This window comes from Apodemus sylvaticus, chromosome 13 (assembly GCF_947179515.1).
Source record: "Apodemus sylvaticus chromosome 13, mApoSyl1.1, whole genome shotgun sequence".
NCBI lineage: Eukaryota > Metazoa > Chordata > Mammalia > Rodentia > Muridae > Apodemus > Apodemus sylvaticus.
Window position 1 is genome coordinate 51,261,698 of NC_067484.1, and position 20,167 is coordinate 51,281,864.

The 20,167-nt window shown below is 43.5% G+C and overlaps 1 protein-coding gene across 1 annotated transcript in view; it reads right to left on the minus strand.

The window, feature by feature from the left end:
* The window catches only part of Lvrn (laeverin), a 60,016-nt gene that overhangs the window by 22,251 nt on the left and 17,598 nt on the right, over positions 1-20,167 (minus strand). Inside the window, exons 3-10 of the mRNA XM_052155769.1 lie at positions 18,923-19,062; positions 10,734-10,860; positions 7,829-7,983; positions 6,392-6,505; positions 3,098-3,241; positions 2,149-2,214; positions 1,995-2,060; positions 1,126-1,298 (exon numbers count right to left, since the gene is read on the minus strand). Coding sequence (XP_052011729.1) covers positions 1,126-1,298; positions 1,995-2,060; positions 2,149-2,214; positions 3,098-3,241; positions 6,392-6,505; positions 7,829-7,983; positions 10,734-10,860; positions 18,923-19,062 — 985 coding nt within the window. The remainder of the gene's footprint in view (positions 1-1,125; positions 1,299-1,994; positions 2,061-2,148; positions 2,215-3,097; positions 3,242-6,391; positions 6,506-7,828; positions 7,984-10,733; positions 10,861-18,922; positions 19,063-20,167) is intronic.

Consider the following 20,167-nt stretch of genomic DNA (forward strand, 5'->3'; position numbering starts at 1 on the left):
CAAAGTCTCAGAATGCAATAGTGCCTTCAAACCCTGGTGGGTTTGAAGAAAGAGTAGGACTATTTGACTTATTCTTGTTACTGTTTGGTGTGTGTGTGTGTGTGTGTGTGTGTGTAGAATGTGGGCGGCAGTACACAGGTGTCATGGTCAGAGGACAACTTTGTAGAGTTAGTCCTTCTCTCTTTCTACCTTTAACATGGATTTCAGGAACCAAGCTCATGTCGTCAAGCTAGGCTGTATGTCCTCTGTGACATCTTGCCAGTCCCTTGAAAAATTTTGTAGTGTTTGAAAACCATCATTCATGTTGATATCTACCACAATGAGAGGAGAGTCAAAATTATCTCAAACAGTTGCACAAATTAACAAATGAAGGCGGTGGTGGCACACGCCTTTAATCCCAGCACTTGGGAGGCAGAGGCAGGCGGATTTCTGAGTTCGAGGACAGCCTGGTCTACAGAGTGAGTTCCAAGACAGCCAGAGCTACACAGAGAAACCCTGTATTGAAAAAACAAAACAAAAAACAAAACAAAAAACAAAAACAAATGAAGGAGGGGAACAGAAGGAGGGGGGAGGAGAAGGTGGCGGCAGTGGTCCCTAGCAGTCACAGCTGCGGTTTTGCAACATGTGCTCTGACTGTGTTACAGACAATGCAACTGGAGTTCAGAGGACTTCAGTAAGACTCACACACATGCAGTTTGACTTTTGTGGAAAATGGTATTTGAAACAGGCCCAAAGGCCATCATTTTAAAATTGTAGGTATGACTGTAAATATATAAACACGCATGTGCACCACACAATGTGCACACATATGCACAGCTCCATCCTTGGGAGCTTGTGCCACTGTGATATCTTCTTGCCTCTCACCCAGACTCTTGAGTAATTCATTATGTCCGTCTGGCAGACAATGAAGAACACATGGAATCCCAATGCTCTGGTTACTCATGTGACACTGAGTCTCAAGGCAGGGGCAGGTGTTGGTCCCTAGTTACAGGCATCTGCCCCACATGCAGGGCCATGCCTTCAGGGAGTCACCCTGAAGTGATGGACACCCTCACTGCTGACTGTTTTCACTTCACTGCTACTCAACCCCGAGCCCGGTGACAATAGAGGAACAAAATGACCTACTTGTGGCTTCCAAGAGTCTGATTTTCAACCTTCTCAAGATAAAACGGCTCTTGTTTAACGATGCCTGTAGACACATTTAACGTGACGACTGGAAAGCCACCCTGGTGTGTCCAACTGTCCATTATGCTTTTTACTGTTGCAGGCAAATGTATTATACTCTGCTCACCTACAGCCTGGTTAAAAAAAATTCATCACGAAACAGACGCGGTTTGTCAGCAAAACCTTGTGAAGCAGCAGTCTCCCCCAAAGATAAGAAATATTCAGCATCTTCCTGCTGTATATACTAAACCCCAGCGTTTGATATCCTGTTTATCTCTACAGGCTTTCCTCTGGTATCTGAGAGGGATTTTTTTTTTCAGCACACGTAAAGAGTCCACGGATGCCCCTTATATAAAATAGATCAGTGCATATGATGCAAGCCATGTACAGGAGTCACAGATCATCTATAGATGACTTGTCATACACATTACAAGATGGTATGAGAACATATATTTATTACATTGTATTATTTGAGGAATAATGGCCCCAGAAAAGACCATATTCGTTTAGTACGAACAGAACATTTTCTATTTCTAATCTGGGATTGGTTGAATATGTAGGTATGGAACAACAGAGCACTGACAATATGAATGGTTCCTTATTCAGTCATCCGTTTATTCATTAAGCACACATTTATGGACATAACAGCCATCCTCTATTTAGACATTCAATGAAGACTAAAGAAACCATTCATACCTAAGGGTGTTTTTATAAATAGGTAAAAGTCGTGTCCCTGTGATTTAGTCATTCATTGACAGCCCCCTGACCTTGGACTGTATCAGACAGACTATATTACTCAGCAAAAAAGTGTCTTAAAGTAGGACAATTACCATTTGAATATGTCTCCACAGATCATCTTGCTCAGCATTTGAGTAAGAAAATGTCTCCAAATAAGACTGTGAAAACAGGAATTGAGGTTAAAGCGATAGCAAGCCAACACAGTGTATGTCTGGTGCTTCTCTGGTAATTCTCTCAGCAACTCACCTTAAGTGCGTTGATAAACAAGTGCTGGCTTAGGAAACTAGCAAGCATCCAGGCCATACACGCTCCCTAGGACACACAAAGCTGTCGTGAGCTGAATAAAATCAGTATTTACACACAGACACACTCTAGTTTTTTTATTGTTTTTTTATTCGATATATTTTTTTATTTACATTTCAAATGATTTCCCCTTTTCTGGCCCCCCGCTCCCCAAAAGTCACATAAGCCCCCTTCCCTCCCCCTGTTCTCCCACCCACCCCTTCCCACTTCCCTGTTCTGGTTTTGCCCTATACTGCTACACTGAGTCTTTCCAGAACCAGGGGCCACTCCTCCATTCTTCTTGTACCTCATTTGATGTGTGGATTATGTTTTGGGTATTCCAGTTTTCCAGGCTAATATCCACTTATTAGTGAGTGCATACCATGATTGATCTTTTGAGACTGGGTTATCTTACTTAGTATGATGTTCTCCAGCTCCATCCATTTGTCTAAGAATTTCATGACACACTTTATTTTTATAAATGCTGTGGCACACTAGGCTTCTGGTTGCACTTTTTTTCTTGAATTTCCTATTCAAATTAGCCCCAGGTGTGTTAATAAAATAGTAGACTATTACTAAGTAGTAAAGAGTGAGCAAGTGTTCTATACGTAAAGAGTTGGGGTACACAAAAGCTTTTAAATTATAATATTGCATTTAAGAATAAAATTCTACAAAGCAGAAGTTTGGATCTGGAGAGATGGCTGAGTTGGTAAAGGGTCAATATCTAACATGACCTTGTTAATAATATTTGCTAAGTGAACTCTGACTTTAAGGCATTTTCTGACATCCATAGTCAACAAAGTTAAAGTTACTTTAATCCGTAGTTTTAAACATGTAGTACTTTATAGTACCTGGAATCCAGTCTACACAACTCTCTGAATGAGAACCGAAGAACACAAGAATGTGCTTGTACCTTCTTGTAAGTGTATATGTCAAAGAGTCTGCTTATTTCTCTTGTTTCTGTGAAATTTCCCCCTGGAGTGGACACAGCTCTCAACTCGAGGGCATGATCTTCTCTGAGGATATCATGTAAAACGGTAAAAAAAAAGATCATATTCTATAAAGAAAAAGATTGAGCCACATTAACTTCCGAGGGTTACAGAAATACAAAATCCAGCCCCAATTAAATGTTGTCCTTACAAAAGCTGCCTTGATCATAGCAGTAAAACCCTAACTAAGACAAATGATAAGTCTCTCCTGTTGCTAACGAGGTAATCATACTCCAGAATTTAGAAGTCTGCACGTCTGAGCCTGTACATAAAGCATCGGTTTTTGTTAGTGTCCCTAAGAGTGTCTCACTTGGGTCAATGTGTCAGAGCCATGATGGAGAAATTGTAAAACTCCCATAATTCATGTCCCAAGATCATCACTACTACAATGTTGGCATTAATATAATTCTCCCCAACATTTCTTACGTAGCTATTCTCATAATGATAAAGATGGTCTGTTTTCCTCCTCAAATCATTTTGCATTTCTGTTACTTCTTCTTTATGATAACTGTCATACTACAATGGAACAAAAGATAAATTGGATGGGCAAAAACAAACGAACTTAGTTTGGTCAAGTCACAGATGGGTTTCTTCTTTTCCAAGGATAGCAGATAAAACTTGTATGAAAACCAAAGTGTTATTACAATAAACAAATTAGTGGATGTCAAGACAGTGGGCCATCCATCTTTTTCTTAACCTCTCCACAGTTCTTTCACTCATACCAATCTTGAGGAGGGGGGGAACATCACCATTCTCACTTCATTGTTTTAAAGACAATTAATTTACAGGTTTTTGGTTTGGTTTGGTTTGGTTTGGTTTGGTTTGGTTTGGTTTGGTTTGGTTTGGTTTGGTTTGGGTTGGTTAGGTTAGGTTAGGTTTGGTTTGGTTTGGTTTGGTTAGGTTAGGTTAGGTTTGGTTAGGTTTGGTTTGGTTAAGTTAGGTTAGGTTAGGTTTGGTTTGGTTTGGTTTGGTTAGGTTTGGTTTGGTCTTTAGCATAATGCCCAGTAAACAAAGCTTGCTCCATAGGCGTTAACCTTTTTAGGTTATTTATCATCATCATTTATTGTGTTCTTAGGACAGAACAAACAACATATGCAATACTGTATCTGCACATGACTTCATATTGAACAACAGTTGTCACACGTTATGTAGTGATGTTCAGTGACCTGTTCAATGATACCTTGAAACTCTGCCTAGCTCAGATGCTCAACTGTAAATCTCAGCTTATGGTGGTAAGAAAGATAGAGTAAGGGTGCAGGGATCAATGGTGGAGTCCTTGTCTAATCTGCATGAGGCCCAAGGTTTAGGGTCAGACCATGTTTACACATAAGGAAGCTGCTGTCCTGCCCATCACCCAGCCTACTACTTTCCCGGACTAGGCAGAAAAAGAAAGACATAGAAGTTACTGGAGATCTAGAGGCTGAGACACCCTGGGTCTTGAGCTGGTGAATGGAAAATCCTGGCCACCAGACTAGCACAGACAATGAGGTTTTAAAGCCAACTGTGTCCCATTTAGGAAATGATCTCAGAGAAGTCACTGGAACTTTTTTTTGGGGGGGGGGGGTTGGGGGGGGTATTTGTTTTTTTCGAGACAGGGTTTCTCTGTATAGCCCTGGCTGCTGGAACTCACTCTGTAGACCAGGCTGGTCTCGAACTCAGAAATCCGCCTGCCTCTGCCTCCCAGAGTGCTGGGATTACAGGCGTGCGCCACCACCGCCCTGCTGTCACTGGAACTTTTAACACTTCATTCTCCTGGTCTACAGAACATCATCCAAACCCCCAGCAAAATAGGACCTGTGCTCTATGCTGGAAAGAAAGAAGGAGGGAGTGACAGGCTAGGGAAGGGCTAGTGTCCTTGGTGTCATACGGAATGCAGACTTGTTAGAAACCTTTAAAAATTATTCTGTTAAGCATGGTGAGTGTGGGAGCACAGAGATGGGTCTTTCCTTCCTCCTTTATGTGGTGGCTTCTGGAAATCAAAACCAGGTTGTCAGGCTCACACAGCAAATATCTTTACCTTCTAACCCACATGCTACAACAGCCACCTGCCTTACCTGCCACACCAGCCACCTGCCACACTAGCCACCTGCCACACCTGCCACACCAGCCACCTGCCACACTAGCCACCTGCCACACCAGTCACCTGACACACCAGCCACCTGCCACACCTGCCACACCAGCCACCTGACACACCTGCCACCTGCCACACCAGCCACCTGACACAACTGCTACACCAGTCACCTGCCACACCAGCCACCTGCCACACCTGCCACATAAGCCCCCTGCCACACCAGCCACCTGCCACACCTGCCACCTGCCACACCAGCCACCTGACACACTAGCCACCTGCCACACCAGCCACCTGACACTTGCCACACCAACCACTTGCCACCTGTCATGCCAGCCACATGCTATACCAGCCACCTGCCACACCTGCCACCTGCCACACCAGCCACCTGCCACACCTGCCACCTACCACACCTGCCACCTGCCACACCAGCCACCTGCCACACCTGCCACCTGCTATACCAGCCACCTGCCACACCAGCCACCTGCCACACCTGCCACCTGCCACACCAGCTACCTGCCACTTGCCACACCAACCACTTGCCACCTGTCATGCCAGCCACATGCTATACCAGCCACCTGCCACACCTGCCACCTGCCACACCAGCCACCTGCCACACCTGCCACCTGCTATACCAGCCACCTGCCACACCAGCTACCTGCCACACCAGCCACCTGCCACACCAGCCACCTGCCACACCAGCCACCTGCCACACTGGCATTAGAAATTTCCCTATGCAGTTGGTGAGATGGTTCAGCAGGTAAGTGACACTTGCTCTCAAGGCCAATGACCTGAGTTCGATCCCTCACACCCACATGTTGGAAGAAGAGAATGATCAACCACTAGTCATTCCCTGTCCTCCATATGCATACTTTGGTATTTGCAGCCTGCCACACAATAATACATAAATAAATAAAAATAAATACCGAGTTTTTTTAAGCCAAAAGCAGTTTTGTTATAAATCTCACTTGAACAAAATTAATTAGTAAATAGTTCATAAGATAAAAGCATGAAAGGCAACGTGACTCACCTTTGATGAGAATTGTAGTAGTTTAGTAGTTGTTAGATTTGTCTGTGTTTTATAAAAAAGATTCTCAAAAATGACTATGCATTATTTTTATAATTGAGGGGAAATGTTTAAATTACTCACCATGGGAACTTTCGGATAGAAGTAGTTAGTTAGTCCGACTTCGAAATAAGATGCAAAGCCTTCATTGAGCCAGATATTGTTCCACCAACTCGTGGTCACCAGGTTTCCAAACCACTTTTGGAGATGTGAGAGAAAAGAAGATGTTTCTGAAATTTAAGTTATCTTTATTGCAAATACACATTAAGGAGACGTGATGCCAAAAAGATGTGCATGTTGTTTTCCCTCAACAAAACTCGAAAACAGGACTCCCAAACATAGCCTTGCTGTTTTTATACAATTAGCTATTTATTTCTCAGAAACAACTGCCTCACGTCTGGTAGCCGGAGGCAGTGTTTGCTTTAAAACTGACGTTTAAGCACGAGGCTGGCTAGCTGAACATATAAACTGCTGGCCTTGCCCTCGAGCTGTGCTTAGTTCGGGGAAGCTGAGGTGGTGCTAGGTCCTCAGCCCTGCTCCTTACGCCTCTTACACTCTAACCCTCACTTTACTGCAAGGAGATGCCATGTTTTAGCTTGTGATTTGAGACACCACATATAAATCGGTCAAGCAAGGGTATGCTCTATAATGTGTTGTAGCTGTGTTACTTGCTATCTAAGAAATCCATGACCTGGTATCTAACTAAATTCTTGCAGCAGTTTTTAGTACCTTGTGTTTTTATTTTTTTTTTAAAGACTATTTATTTTATGTATGTGAGTACACTGTTGATCTCTTCACACACACCAGGAGAGGGCATCAGATCCCATTACAGATGGTTGTGAGCCACCATGTGGTTGCTGGGAATTGAACTCAGGACCTCTGGAAGAGCAGTCAGTGCTCTTAACCGCTGAGCCATCTCTACAGCTCCCTTGTGTTTTTAAAAATGTCACTTAGGTATCAATAAGAAATGGCACTTGGGACAACTGATCCAAAGTCATGGGACTGGGTGGACTGTGTAATCAGAGTGTTCGTTTGTCCTTTCTAAAACTTGTGGAGTCACGCAAATTAAAGAAACTATCACTGTCATACTTAAGGTTATTTCTTGCTTGATGCATTTGTGTTAATGGAACAGAGACTAACATGTAGGTGTGAGACTCTCCATCAAGTCAGATGCCTAGACTTCCATGATCACAAGATGACGCACGCAGAGACGATGTGTGCCCTGGTTACAGCTCCTGTGGATGCAGCTGGAGCCCTCATGTGCTCCTCACCAAAGCACTGGCCGCACCCATCGAACCTCTTCCCAGAATAAAATTAAACAAGTTCTTGATACTTCAACAGCTTGGACTCAGCTGGACGGACACCACACAGACCCTTCCTTGTTTTCTGCAGTTACACATTTCAAGAGCTGCCCCCCTAGTCACCCAAATGTGGTGTGTGGCTGGTATTTCTGGGTTTTGCTGCTTTGAGGAAAACAGCTGGAAAATGGCTCTGTGTGACTAAGAATATCTCACCACACACCTGGTGTCCAACCTCATGGGAGACGATGCTCAAGATCATAGCTCTTTTCTCTGTCAGCTCATCCTCCGGTTCCAGGAGCAAGGACGATTCGTCAAATACCATCAGTCCCCAGTTTTCCATTGCACCGTTGACAAAAGCAGGCAGGGCAATTATATCTAAGTGAGTTTAAGTAGGAAAAAAATTAAATCATCTCGTCTAATACAATGTTGTTTTAGGTATAAATCATGCCCAAGTAAAGTCATAGGTTACTGAAAAATAAAGAGGAAATGTGTAGCCTGAATAAAGAGAAAATAGTTTGTGGTTTTTTTTTAAATAAAACCTAACACTGAATATAGAAGCCATAAAATAGGTAATTACCACTATATGAAAATCACATAAAGATCAAATACTTCTGATAACAGACTCAGGCTCAAGATCTAGAAAGGTCTCAAAGAAGACAAAATGAGCTAAATCCTTGAGGAGTTGCCCCACCCCTGTGCTCTGGATCTGTGGGACGTGTGCCTCAAGACCTGCATCAGCCTTAGTAGCCTCGGGTGACACTGACACCCCTCTAAACTGCGAATCCCCACACTCACCCCACACTCACCCATACACTCCTCTGCCAACTGACCCTGTTTACTCTCTCAGGAAACCCTCTACTCTAAAGATAGATTCTATCAACACTTGGAGTCTGGCCCTGAGAGCTGTAAGCAACCAGGTCTTACAGACACTAATTTTAAATTTTCTTGAAATCATATCTTTATACATGTTGTGTGTTCCATATATGTGTATGTCTGTCTGTCTGTCTGTCTGTCTGTCTGTCTCTCTCTCTCTCTCTGTGTGTGTGTGTGTGTGTGAGAGAGAGAGAGAGAGAGAGAGAGAGAGAGAGAGAGAGAGATCAAGCATGTGGAGATCAGAAGACAGTCCATGGGAGTCAGGTCTCTCCTGCTCCATGGATCCTAGAGGCTGAACTTGGGTTGTCAGGCTAAGCAGCAAGACATTTATCCACTGAACTCCCTTGCTAGCCCCTTCTAATGATGATTTTTTAAACATTTTAAACTTCAAATGGTTATAATTTAATTAAGCAAAGTCATTGGAGTTTTAAGAAACAAATCATCATCATTGATTCCCACATGATCCTGCACCATTTTATACAAATATTTAATTAATTGTTTCAAAATAATAAAAGAAGTAACCAAGGGTCTAACCCCTAACCCTTTAGAACTGGCTGGGAAGGGTTTCAACTTTATGGCACTGTTTTCCATGACATTTTGTATTTACTATTCCTTTGTTTTCAATAGAGTATCTATTCTATTTTGTTTCATCGTATAAAGTCACATTTGTGTTTTAAACTTTAGGAAAGGTGCATCATTTTCATTGCTGTATAGTATTCTATTGTGTGAATATATTTCTGTTCTAATATTATTCATCAATCCTCCTACCAAAGTCCATTTTAGTCTGAGTTGAGAAGTAGGAAAGGCGGAATCATTCAGTTAGGTTAAAGGCATCCCAAGTAGTGAAAATTGCATATTTTCTGGGTGTGAAGAGCCTGGAGGGTAGAAGAGAGGACAGAGACTGTGCCAGGCACCAATCTTAGCTGGGAACTGCCCACCTCTGGCATAGGTTGGTACATCATTGTAAAGACACGGTCAGTATTCAGACTACATTCTCATGGTACTAGGAAGCCCCGGGGAGGTTTTAAAGAGAACATGTCCAGTTATTTCTCTGCAAGGATTCTGGCTTCACACAGGAGGAAGACATTTTAGAGGGTGACCCCACACAAAGACTTGTCTGCTGAGGATGCCGGTGTTGTATCAGTGGAGAGGAGGAGGGGGAGGCAGCCAGTGGCTGGGGGAAGGGGAATAAAGTGTCTCCTTGAGTGGGCAGGATGCTGTGTGAGAACAACAGTGACTCTTGGCTCCTCACCTAATGAGCGTAAAAGGCTGTTGCTGCTGCTGCTGGTGATGGTGGTGGTGGGGTCAAGAACAAGCTACCTTAAGCACCTACTGCATGGGAGAGCTGGGAACCTGACTTGCAAGCCTCTTGTCTCTGGCTCCTTCTGTGACAGGCAAACTGGGGTCTCCGACCTGGCTTAGGCTGTTTGCCAGTCCTTCCTTCTTTCTTCCCCCTAAACTAAAATGCTCAAGCAACAGAGACTCTGTGGAGCATGACAGCCTAAATATTTCCTTCCCACCTTCTTCTGCCATCTGCCTGTAGAGGCAGGGCCTAGCCTTCTTAGGATTTCAGAAACACGTTGGAAGAAAATAACAAATTTACACGACACACACAATTAAAAGAAAAGGAAAAAAAAAACACATTGAACAAATTTCTGAGCTGAGCAGCTAGCTAGCTCGCAGGCCTTTACAGACATACCATCCAGATCTAGGAGAGATTATGTATTTAGAAAAGTCCTCAAGGATCATATTATAGTCACACATGATTCCAATTTTAATGAGGAAATCTATAGATGGGACAACAAGTATTAGGTCAATGAGTCACAGCTAAATAATACCTAAAATCGTACTGGAGGACACTGGAATAAGCCATGCAAGTTCACTAGCGGGGGTGGGGGTGGGGGTGGGGGAGACTAAGAACTCAGCATTGCACAGAACCATTGCAGAGAAAAGAACTATGTAAGAAAGTTTCAGCCCAATCTAGAGAAGGAGCAGCTGGGCACCCACAAGGGAACTGACGTGCAAATGGTCTTGACCCACAAGATACATAGCTCCAAACAGAGAAAGCACAGACAGATCTTTGTGTGTTTTAAAAGGTATCAAACACCATGGTGAATGGTTCTGAGGCTACCTCCAAAATAAAAGCTAAATGGCCCCAATACACCCTCGAAGGCTCATCAGTGTATCATTTGATCTCAACTTGGGACCTGCAAAACAGAAATACAGTGCACTGAGATTCATAAATACCTCACCTGTTTTTGGAAGTGGATAACTGATATTAAACAAATCCTCAAGAAACGAGAAGATGGGACCGGTGATGTTTGCAGCAAAGTCTAAATATCCATTTGCAATGTCGTCTTTCGGAGCCCAGATACGTATCTAAGTTAAACAAGCAATAATTAATTAGAGCAATATTGGGCTTTTGAAAAATGTCACCCTGTCCATTCCAACTCCATGCTGCTGCTGAACTGAAGCCTTATGCGTGCTTGTGATGACTGGAGAATGGCCCCAACAGTCTCATATATTTGAATATTTGGTCCCCAGTTGGTAGAACTGTTTAGGAAGGATTAGGAAGTGTGTCTTGTGGAGCTATGTCACTATGGGATGGGATTTGATGTTTCAACAGACTGGCAACATTCCCAGGGTTTTGTCTTTTGTGTGTTTTAAAAGGTATCAAACAACATGGTGAATGCTCATGAGGTTAACTCCAAAATAAAAGCTTACAGATGGAGATGTGAACGCCCAGTTGTGCTCCTATTAGTTACGGTGTTTTGTCACAGTAAAAGAAAAGCAACCAAGACAGTACTTATAATGTTTAAGCTACATATGTATCTGGAGCTATGGGTCCCTCCATGTGTACTCTTTGGTTGGTGCTTTACTCCCTGGGAGCTCTGGGAGTACTGGTTGGTACATACTATTATTCCTCCTATTGGGCTGCAAACCTCTTCAGCTCCTTGGGTCCTTTCTCTAGCTTCTCCACTGGGGACCCTATCCTCAGTCTATTGATTGGTTGTAAGCCATGGATGTTTTGATCAGTCTTCTAAGAAGGATCAAAGTATCCACACTTTGGTCTTCCTTCTTGAGCTTCATATGGTCTGTGAGTTGTATCTTGGGTATTCTGAGCTTTTGGACTAATATCCACTTATCAGCGAGTGCATACCATGTGTGTTCTTTTGTGATTGGGTTACCTCACTCAGGATGATATGTTCTAGCTCCATCCATTTGCCTAAGAATTTTATAAATTCATTGTTTTTAAAAGCTGAGTAGTACTCCATTGTGTAAATGTACCACATTTTCTGTATCCATTCCTCTATTGTGGGACATCTGGGTTCTTTCCAGCTTCTGGCTATTAGAAATAGGATTGCTATGAACATAGTGGAGCATGTGTCCTTATTACATGTTGGAGTATCTTCTCGGTATATGCCCAGGAGTGGTATAGCTGGGTCCTCAGGTAGTGCTATGTCTAATTTTCTGAGGAACCGTCAAACTGATTTCCAGAGTGGTTTTACCAGCTTGCAACCCCACCAGCAATGGAGGAGTGTTCCTCTTTCTCCACATCCTCTCCAGCAACTGCTGTCCCCTGAGTTTTTCATCTTAGCCATTCTGACTGGTGCGAGGTGGACAGGGTTGTTTTGATTTGCATTTCCCTGATGATTAAGGATGTTGAACATTTGTTTAGGTGTTTCTCAGCCACCCAGTATTCCTCAGTTGAGAATTCTTTGTTTAGCTCTGTACCCCATCTTTAATAGGGTTATTTGGTTCTCTGGAGTCTAACTTCTTGAGTTATTTGTATATATTGGATATTAGCCTTCTGTCAGATGTAGCATTTGGTAAAGATCTTTCCCCAATCTGTTGGTTGCCCTTTTGTCCTATTGGCAGTGTCCTTTGCCTTACAGAAGCCTTGCAGTTTTATGAGGTCCCATTTGTCAATTCTTGAGCTCAGAGCATAAGTTATTGGTGTTCTGTTTAGGAAATTTTCCTGTTCCCATGTGCTCCAGGTTCTTCCCCACTTTCTCTTCTATTAGATTCAGTGTATCTGGTTTTATGTGGAGGTCCTTGATCCACGTGGACTTGAACTTTGTACAGAGAGATAAGAACGGATCAATTTGCATCACTCTACATGTTGACTGCCAGTTCAACATATTGAACATATTGAAATGGTTCCCAGTGCTATTTGTTGAAAATGCTGTCTTTTTTTCCATCGGATGGTTTTAGTTCCTTTGTCAAAGATCAAATGACCATATAGCTGTGTGAGTTCATTTCTGGGTCTTCAGTTCTATTCCATTGATCTACCTACCTGTCATTGTACTAAGACCATGTAGTTTTTATCACAATTGTTCTGTAGTATAGCTTGAGTTCAGGGAGGATGATTCTGCCAGAGGTTCTTTTATTGTTGAGAATAGTTTTCCCTATCCTGGGTTTTTTGTTATTCCAGATAAATTTGGAAATTGCTCCATCTAACTCTGTGAAGAATTGAGTTGGAATTTTGATGGGGATTTCATTGAATCTGTAGATTGCTTTTGGCAAGATGATCATTTTTACTATGGCTCCAGCAACATATGTAGCAGAGGATGGCCATTTAAGTCATCAATGAGAGGAGAGGCCATTGGTCCTATGAAGGCTCAATGCCCCTGTGTAGGGGAATGCCAGGTCAGGAAAGTGGGGCAGGGTTGGTAATCGGGAGGAGGGGGGATGGGAGGGGGATTTTTGAAGGGGTAATGAGGAAAGGGGATACCATTTGAAATGTAAATAAAGCAAATATCTAATAAAATAAAAAAAATGTTTAAGTTCATATACATGCTGAGAAAATCCCAGAAGGCCAAGCATTAACTGATCCACTAGAAGTATATAACATTAACTTTTACTTTGAAAGTCTGTAATTGCTGGTCAGACTGGAAGCTGCATGTAGAATAAAGAAAACAGGCCCCATCTGTCTAAGAATTTCATGAATTCATTGTTTCTAATGGCCGAATAGTACTCCATTGTGTAAATATACCACATTTTTTTGGTATCCATTCCTCCGTTGAGGGACATCTGGGTTCTTTCCAGCTTCTGGTTACTACAAATAGGGCTGCTATGAACATAGTGGAGCACGTATCCTTATTACATGCTGGGGAATCCTCTGGGTATATGCCCAGGAGTGGTAAAGCAAGGTCCTCAGGAAGTGTCATGCCCAGTTTTCTGAGGAACCTCCAGACTGATTTCCAAAGTGGTTGCACCATCTTGTAATCCCACCAGCAGTGGAGGAGTTTTCCTCTTTCTCCACATCCTCGCCAGCACCTGCTGTCTCCTGAGTTTTTGAACTTAGCCATTCTGACTGGTGTGAGGTGAAATCTCAGGGTTGTTTTGATTTGCATTTCCCTAATGATTAATGATGTTGAACATTTCTTAAGCTGTTTCTCAGCCCTCAGAAGTTCTTCATGTGAAAATTCTTCGTTTAGCTCGGTACCCCAATTTTTAATGGGGTTATTTGGTTCTCTGGATGGAGCTGGAGAACATTGTGCTAAGTGAGGTAACCCAGTATCAAAAGATCAGTCATGGTATGCACTCACTGATAAGTGGATATTAACCTAGAAACTTGGAATACCCAAGACATAATCCACATATTAAATTATGTCCAAAAAGAACGGAGGAGTGGGCCTGGTTCTGGAAATACTCAGTGCAACAGTATAGGGCAATTCCAGAAAGGGAAGTGGGAAGGAGTAGACGGAGGAACAGGGGGAGGGAAGAGGGCTTATGAGACTTTCGGGGAGTGGGGACCCAGAAAAGGGGAAATCATTTGAAATGTAAATAAAGAATACATCGAATAAAAAAAGAAAAAGAAAAAGAAAAAAGGCCCCTATCCACCACCCCAACAAAGCTCCACTTTAGACGGATCAAGAATATCAACTTAAGACAAGACACCATGAATCACATTGGGGGAAAAATAAGCATTTGGCTTGAACTTATTGGCACAAGAAGAGAGATTTCTGAACAGGACACTGATAACATAGATACTAAGACCAGCAATTAATAAATGGAACCTCATGAAGATTAAAAGCCTATGTAGAGAAAAGAACGTAATCATTCTTTTTGAGCAAAGCAGCAGCCTACAGAATAGGAAAAAATATTTGACAATTATACATCTGACACGGGGCTGGTATCTAAAACAAACAAAGAACTTGGTAAACTGAGCATTAAGGAAACAAATAACTCAATTTTTAAATGGGGGTCTAGAATTTGAGAGTTCTGACAAGATGAGACCCGAAAGACTGAGAAATGTTTTTTAAATAGTTAAGAGACTTTAGAATAAAGTTGTTATTTAGAATAAAGCTATTAGATAATAGCTATAACTACAGTGCTGTTGAAATGAAAACTGAAAACAATACAGCTGATTGTTAACAGTGTTAAAAATGACAAGAGGCTCCCAGAACCCCAAATAAGCTAGTTCTGACATTTCCCCAGGACAAACTAAACAGCTCCAACTTCTTTACTGCTTCCAAATACAAAATAAAAAAGTAGAGGTTATCTTTCGATGACTATCTCCCTTCCTGAGGGAGGCTGAGGGAGAAAGCTACTTCACACATGGAGACAGGGGCGGGGGTAGGGGAGTGGGGAGTGGGGGGGTAGGGGGTGGGAGGGTGGAGGGTGGGAGGGTGGAGGGTGGGAGGGTAGGGCGGTAGGAGGGTGGGGGGGTGCGGGGTAGGGGGGTAGGAGGGTTGGGGGAGGAGGGGAGGACAGGGGGTAAGGGATGGGGGGTGGGGGGCGGAGGTGGAAGGGAGGACAGGGGTAAGGGGTGGGGGTGGGGAGTGGGGGTGCTCCAGGACATGGCTCTGGACTGGCCCGATCTTCCCAGCTTGCATGAGCTCTTGCCGGTGTAACCCCGGCCTCCTCCCGGCACATGTAAGAGTAAGCTGGGTATGCAAGCCTGCATCTGGCACAGTCACACACCAAGCACAGGCCGGGCCCTGGACGCCACCTGTATGTTCCCTGACCATGTGAGCACAAGGTACAGGCAGGATGCCATGGAATACGGGTGACCTAAAGACAGGGGCATCACGGGGCTCTACTGTGACATATAGCAGATGGTGGTTTGTCTCTGCCGTTCCCACTGGGTAACAAACAGATGAGCTAAAGGACTAGATTCAGGCCTTAACTGCAATACCTATATTAGGCAGACTCTCTGTTCTGTGTGTTCAAGTGTTCTTGTCCCGTATTTGTTTTTAACTATTTATTTATTTATTTATATTTATTTATTTTATTTTTTATTATTTTATTTTATTTTTTTAAGACAGGGTTTCTCTGTGTAGCCCTGGCTGTCCTGGAACTCATTCTGTAGTCGAGGCTGGCCACGAACTCAGAAATCCGCCTGCCTCTGCCTCCCAAGTGCTGGGATTAAAGGCGTGTGCCACCACCGCCCGGCTCTGTTTTTAACTATTTTTTTTAAAACATGCACTGAATTTGAGTTAAAAACCAACCACCAAATGGATATGGGCATCAGTCTACAACTCAACGGCTCCCGGAGGCCAGGTGCCTCTACAGCCCAAATCCTTCTCAGTATTGACATTGAGTTAAATCTCTTTTTGTAGTTTTTTTTTTTTTTTAAGCAATATTGCATAGGCGTACCAGCAACTGCCTCAGTGGAAACAGAAACTATTTACATTAGATGAAAACCTGGCAGCAGACTGCCTCTGTCCGGTGCAGTCTGGTGCGATGCGAACTGACCAACCCATAAAGACAGCTTCTGGCACTCAGAGCCACAGAGTCACACATCCCATGTCCCACATTCACCAAGTATGAGAGGAAAGGGGAGGACAGAGAAGAGGCAGTGAGGGGGAGGGAGGGGCCTGGTCCACTTCTGGTGACAGAGCTGACTGGTGAGCCAGCCCGCTCTGGTGGCACAGGTGCCCCCTAGTTCCTGTTCCATCCTGCAGAGCTGTAACATTGCAGAAGCACCACGTGCTCTAACGTTTTCTCTGTGAGCAAATTTTAATAGAATTAAGAATTTTCAATGCTGATGTCAAGGAAGATGCATGAAAATGAAGGTCCTTAGGATAAAACTTAGAGGTATAGGAATTACAAAGTGTGTCCCTATGTGAGCTCTGTTAAACTTAAAAAAGCACTCTCTGTAGACCCTTATCCAAAAGGGCTAAGGATGTGATAATAACAATCACCATCATCATCATCATCATCATCATCATCATCATCACCACCACCACCATCCAGACACATGCTATCTAGGAACAGATTCGTCTCACTATGCTTTTACTTCTGTTGGGAAGTTTGTCTTGAGTTCTGTGAATTTTTAACTATGTGAGAGTTTGGGGATATTCCTTGTTCACAGAATGCCACACCTGTTTTTGAGGCACAAACCGGGGTCCCCTCACTCATTTCTCCCTCCCTGTGCTACAGAGGCCCCATTTAGTAGGAAAAAAATGGCTTCTGGCCTTGAATCTGCCTTTTCACTAGACTTATACCTTCTGAGGTCAAAGGTGGGAAGCCTGCTAGACTTGGAAAAGCCGCTCCACAGGATGGAGGAAGTACTTCAGAGCTGTGTTTTGCAAAACAATAGCACCATCAATGATTCCTTCTGGGTTCATAAAGCTTCAAATTTACGAATCTCCTCCCACAAATGACCATTTTGCATGCCCAAAGCAAGACAAATGATGGACATTCTGTATTGGATTGGGGCGGGGGGGGGGGGGGTATCCCCTAGGAGGGAGCAAGAAACACAGGCCAAAAAGGACCATTTTTAGATGTAGCAGCAAAGTTCCTTGGAAGTCACACCTGCCCACCTGTGTGTTCTGATAGCCCTCGTGGACATGGGAGTTCTAAAGAACAGACAGTGTTGTTTTGCAGGTACCCATGTTGCCCAAGTCTACCAAGTTAGCCATTTCCATCCTATAGTGCATCCTCCGTTTATCCTCATGTGTTATATAACCACACTCTCTGACAGAATGGGTAATTTGGGGATACGCTGGACCCTATTCCAGGCTTGCATTTTGTTTACCTCACAGAACACACAGTAGATTGACTCACTTTGTAGTGCTCAGCCACGTCCAAGCACAGCATTCCACTGATAAACTCAACCCAAACTCTCATTTTTCAGGCCAAGAGCTTTACTTTCTCTTGTTCCTTTTTGTCTCGATGGCAACCGGAATTCTTTACAATAAGCATTCTCTACATCGGGAATAAACTGATCTTCTCATTTCACAAGAACTGCTGGTTGAGAAGAGGATTTCAGGCTGTTTGGTGTGGGTGTGAGGGACCACCCTGGGTCTCTCATTAGCTGTGAGAAAGCAGAGGTCTGCTTCTTCTTGCCAGACTCAAACTGTGCTTCTAGGTCATGCCTACGCAGATCCACTAATACATGCTATGATTTGGTACTGGGCTAGTGTTACATCTGTGACTGTCAAGGATCTTCTGGTAATTATTCAGCAAGAGAAACAGGGCTAGGAGCCAGCCGCTCAGCGTGATGATAAGCTGCTGTTTGCATCCAGTTCTGTCTTTGTGACTCATTAGGCTAGGCGTGCTGGAGTTGTGCTTCTGCCTTTTCTCCTCCCATGATGAGCTTGGCCCACCACCAGCTGTCTTGTCTCCATATGTCAATGGTATGCGCCTGGAAGATCTCAGGCCAGCCCAAGGGATGCTTAGTTAGCTGCACAGCCTGACCTTTCTCACCCAGCGAAGCCAAGAAAATCAGAAAGAACTAGGCATACGGCATTGGCCTTAGCACCAGACTCCATAACAGGGAGTAAGCAAGTATGGAAAACACTGCCACCACAACCACAATGCTATACTGTCATGAGAATACAACTGGACAGAAACTAAGAACTTCAGGACAAAGCCTGCTCACTTCACTTTACATGACTCTGGGGAAGTGTTATACACCCAGAACTGTGGGATACCCGCAGGGACCAGGCCCATCCTGGTCACTAAACATTTCAAATCTGGCCCAGCATACAATGTATCTCCCAGGGCTAGTTCAGCCACTCTATTCAATCCTGCTGTCTAAGACAGCAGGGACAGGAAGTGGGTACTTAGAATCGGCCCTGAAGACTGGGTTTAAGGTACAGTCTTTCCATAGAAACATTTATGTAAGAAAAAGTATGTCTTACCCTTACATGAGTGTGCCCCCTTACATGTGTGTGCGCACATGAACACACATACACACACACATATACACACACTTTTTTTTTTAATTTAGTGAAAAGGAAGGAAACAATCTCACTATGTAGCCCAGGTTGGCCTCAAACTTATGACCTTTTATCTCTCAGGTGCTGGGATCACAAGTGTATGCTATAACACCCAATTTGTTACATCACATTCTGCAGAGCCACATTTCCATAGAACTTGGCAGGGGGATGCGGGACCTGACAGTAGGTTGTAGACATGTGGTACACTAGGTTGACGACATGCAGCCAGCGTCTTCTTCCTTACCTGCAGGCTCTTCCCTACTCACCTCCTTGCCTCTCTCAGTTCTGCTGACATGGCCGAAGTCACACACGACAAGTGCAACGAGGTATGTTGGCATGAGGGGTGTGGTACTGAAGGTAGTGACAGTCCATCTGCTTCCATTGACATCAATTCTTTCAGACTGACCTGGGGGGCAGAGATATTTTAGTCCAAATCACTGCAAACCTAGATGATATGCAACCTAGAAACAATTTACCAAAACAGTTGTCAACAAGCCAGTCCTTCCTAGTTATTCCCTGAAGTGTAGGAGATTGAATTTCCTCTCTCTAAGCTGTCAGCACTCCATCAGGTTACTGTGAACCATTGTTATCCCAAGATCCAAACACAAAGTTAGCAATAAGGAGATAAAAATGTTAATCGTTCTGAAATAATCACGCTATGACATAAAAATATGAAAAATTCTTATGCAATCCAAAAGCATTTATTTATGTACATGTTGAGCGTGTGTGTGTATGTGTGTGTGTGTGTGCACATTTACAGAGGTCAGCACTGAGCATTGTGCTCAGTTGTTCTTCATCTTTTCTTTTGAGACAGGGACTTTCACTTGTGGGGAAATATTAAAAGAAAAGAACCCACCACCTCTCCGTGGTCCTGCCACCACCAACTCTCTGGAGCTAGCACCCGCAGCATCTGACTCACTAGTCCTACTAGCCACTAGTTCCCTCTCTGTCACAATCCCCTGTAACCAGTGGTACCACACTCCAGTAATCAAATAGAACCACCAATCCTGAGGTTGCATAACACAATACCTAATAACCCAGTAGAATCAAGACCCTTAAAGCTTAATTAACCAAACAATTTATATATCAAAAAAATCACAATTTACAAGATGCCAATACAGTAATTTTTGAGCCAATTGATAATGATAAAAGCTTCATCCCAATATTTCTAATCTTGTGAAATCATAGCTACTTGTGGCTGTTTAAAACCATGCGGGATCAGGATCTTCTTCCTGTCCATCCACTTCCATTTTGGTTTCTTTCCTCTCTGAGATGCTCCTGTCTCTGCAACTCTTAGCTCTGCCTCCATTTTCCCTATCCAATCACAGGCGTCCTCTGTACTAATGTAATGGAACAGGGAAAATCCTGAGACATTCACTAAACCTGGAGTTCCCCAGTTCAGCAATGCCTCAGGGAACTCCCTATCTCTGACTCCCCCACAATGAGATTACAGTTGTATTCTTCCATGCCAGGTTTTTTAACATGGCTTCCAAAGATCAAACTCAGATCCT